The 2,992-nt window shown below is 36.8% G+C and overlaps 1 protein-coding gene across 2 annotated transcripts in view; it reads left to right on the top strand.

Moving 5' to 3' along the window:
• Positions 1-607: 607 nt before the first annotated feature.
• LOC107554645 (solute carrier family 22 member 18-like) overlaps positions 608-2,992 on the top strand; it is a 10,212-nt gene continuing 7,827 nt past the window's right edge. Inside the window, exons 1-3 of one of the 2 annotated variants that reach the window (XM_016237230.1) lie at positions 608-743; positions 884-1,216; positions 2,666-2,701. In XM_016237230.1, the coding sequence (XP_016092716.1) occupies positions 1,154-1,216; positions 2,666-2,701 (99 nt within the window). In that variant the 5' untranslated portion in view covers positions 608-743; positions 884-1,153. Of the gene's footprint in view, positions 744-883; positions 1,217-2,056; positions 2,193-2,332; positions 2,702-2,992 lie in introns of those variants that run through there. The other variant, XM_016237228.1, reaches the window with a different exon arrangement.

The raw sequence follows: 2,992 nt of genomic DNA, 5'->3' as shown, positions 1-2,992 counted from the left end.
TATAGGGTGCGATTTGTGAAGAAACCAAAGGGGGGGATGTTTTGAAATTACATTCAATTTCATTCAATTACATTCAATTTCATGAGTTTTTGAATAAAATATAATATAATATATGAAATAATTCAGCAGAGGCAGGGATGAATAGACCAGAAGGGGGGAAATCCCCCCTACAAATCGCACCCTGTATGTATGTGTATATATATATATATATATATATATAATACACATATAGTATAGGCTACTGTACGAAGTGAAAACTGGTGGAACTTGGTGAAAAGCTGGTTACTTCATTTCTAAGGTTACATTTTGCACAAGAAATTGGATTGTTCTTTTTTGCAGGACATGACATGTGTGACCAAAAACCTTCTTATTTTAAAATCAAGCCAACAGCAATAGGCTATGTGATATCGATATGTGATATACAATGAGCTCCTGTGATATCGAGTACTGCTTGTTCTCTCTAGGTCAGTCTCTCCTCCGTTTACTCACAATAGATGTGGATTGTAGTAAGTTAGCTTTGTTGACGGCTAGCCTGGTCACGCCTCCAGTCTTCACGAGACCGAGAGGAGGAGGAATTTCCCCATGTAAACAGTTACGTTATCCACAACAAAATGGCGAGGACTAATGGTTTTATTTGAGCACTTTAGACACCTTTATACGCTTTACACTTTTATTTTTTATAACCCAGTCCGGTAACTTATTAATTGTTACAACATGTGTAGTCGGACAGTTTGACTTCCAAGGTAAATATGATCCGTGGTCTTGTGCGGAGATGCAACGACTGCGGATCTTTATATCAATTATTACTTCTTTATAAATAACAATAATAGTATTTTTATATTATACTTTTAAACCCGTATAAACCCCTTCTTTCCCACCGCAGTGAGCAGAGCTTCGGAGAAACTGAAACGGCTCAAAGTCCTTTAACCTGGTGATAGTCTGAAGACTGGTTGAAGTTCAGCTCTGCGCTTAACCTCTCCCTCACATTAAATTATGATTTGTCACCGCTACTACAGCGGGATACAGCCGTAAAGCGTTACGGCTTATAATTTGTTCTTGTACTGTATATCCGTTGAAGCAGATGCTCTCACCCGTTTAAGGAGAACTATCGGGGGACAAAAACCTAAAGCTGAGATCTAATATAGCGATTTGAATGATGGAACCAGCAGCGAAGCAGAAAGTGATTTACATCATCTACCTCATCGCAGCGCTGGACATCACCAGCTTTTTTCCCTTAATAAATGAAATCATCATTTAAAAACAGCATTTTGTATTTACTTGCATTATCTTTGTGCAATATTATATTTGTTTGATGATCTGAATCTTTTAAGTGTGACAAATATGCAAAGAATTAAAAAAACAGGAAGGGAGCCAACACTTTTTCACACCACTGTGTGTATATATATATATATATATATATATATATATATATATATATATATATATATATATAGGGTGCGATTTGTGAAGAAACCAAAGGGGGGGATGTTTTGAAATTACATTCAATTTCATTCAATTACATTCAATTTCATGAGTTTTTGAATAAAATATAATATAATATATGAAATAATTCAGCAGAGGCAGGGATGAATAGACCAGAAGGGGGGAAATCCCCCCTACAAATCGCACCCTGTATGTATGTGTATATATATATATATATATATATATAATACACATATAGTATAGGCTACTGTACGAAGTGAAAACTGGTGGAACTTGGTGAAAAGCTGGTTACTTCATTTCTAAGGTTACATTTTGCACAAGAAATTGGATTGTTCTTTTTTGCAGGACATGACATGTGTGACCAAAAACCTTCTTATTTTAAAATCAAGCCAACAGCAATAGGCTATGTGATATCGATATGTGATATACAATGAGCTCCTGTGATATCGAGTACTGCTTGTTCTCTCTAGGTCAGTCTCTCCTCCGTTTACTCACAATACATGTGGATTGTAGTAAGTTAGCTTTGTTGACGGCTAGCCTGGTCACGCCTCCAGTCTTCACGAGACCGAGAGGAGGAGGAATTTCCCCATGTAAACAGTTACGTTATCCACAACAAAATGGCGAGGACTAATGGTTTTATTTGAGCACTTTAGACACCTTTATACGCTTTACACTTTTATTTTTTATAACCCAGTCCGGTAACTTATTAATTGTTACAACATGTGTAGTCGGACAGTTTGACTTCCAAGGTAAATATGATCCGTGGTCTTGTGCGGAGATGCAACGACTGCGGATCTTTATATCAATTATTACTTCTTTATAAATAACAATAATAGTATTTTTATATTATACTTTTAAACCCGTATAAACCCCTTCTTTCCCACCGCAGTGAGCAGAGCTTCGGAGAAACTGAAACGGCTCAAAGTCCTTTAACCTGGTGATAGTCTGAAGACTGGTTGAAGTTCAGCTCTGCGCTTAACCTCTCCCTCACATTAAATTATGATTTGTCACCGCTACTACAGCGGGATACAGCCGTAAAGCGTTACGGCTTATAATTTGTTCTTGTACTGTATATCCGTTGAAGCAGATGCTCTCACCCGTTTAAGGAGAACTATCGGGGGACAAAAACCTAAAGCTGAGATCTAATATAGCGATTTGAATGATGGAACCAGCAGCGAAGCAGAAAGTGATTTACATCACCTACCTCATCGCAGCTCTGGACATCACCTGGCTCTTCCTCCAGTTCTCCATAACACCGGTTCGTCTTGCTTTTCGACTTCATTTGGGATCAAATGTTAAATAAAACCACCTTTGAATCGATTTAGCTGAGCCCTGGAATATCTGCAGGGCTTTGGCTGTGTTCTCACATTTGACACGTGACATTCCAGCAAACAAACTAAGTCTTTGATCATGTGAACTAAATGTTTACACTTAAATTTAATATTTTTTTATATAATACCATTTTTATGATAAATCATTATACTATACATCACATGTATGTATGTGTGTATATATATATATGTGTGTGTGTGTGTATATATATATGTAT

This window comes from Sinocyclocheilus grahami, unplaced genomic scaffold (genome assembly GCF_001515645.1).
Source record: "Sinocyclocheilus grahami isolate Dianchi unplaced genomic scaffold, SAMN03320097.WGS_v1.1 scaffold508.1, whole genome shotgun sequence".
NCBI classification, from domain to species: domain Eukaryota; kingdom Metazoa; phylum Chordata; class Actinopteri; order Cypriniformes; family Cyprinidae; genus Sinocyclocheilus; species Sinocyclocheilus grahami.
Note: the sequence above shows the minus strand (reverse complement) of the source record. Positions and strands in the feature narration are given on the sequence as shown.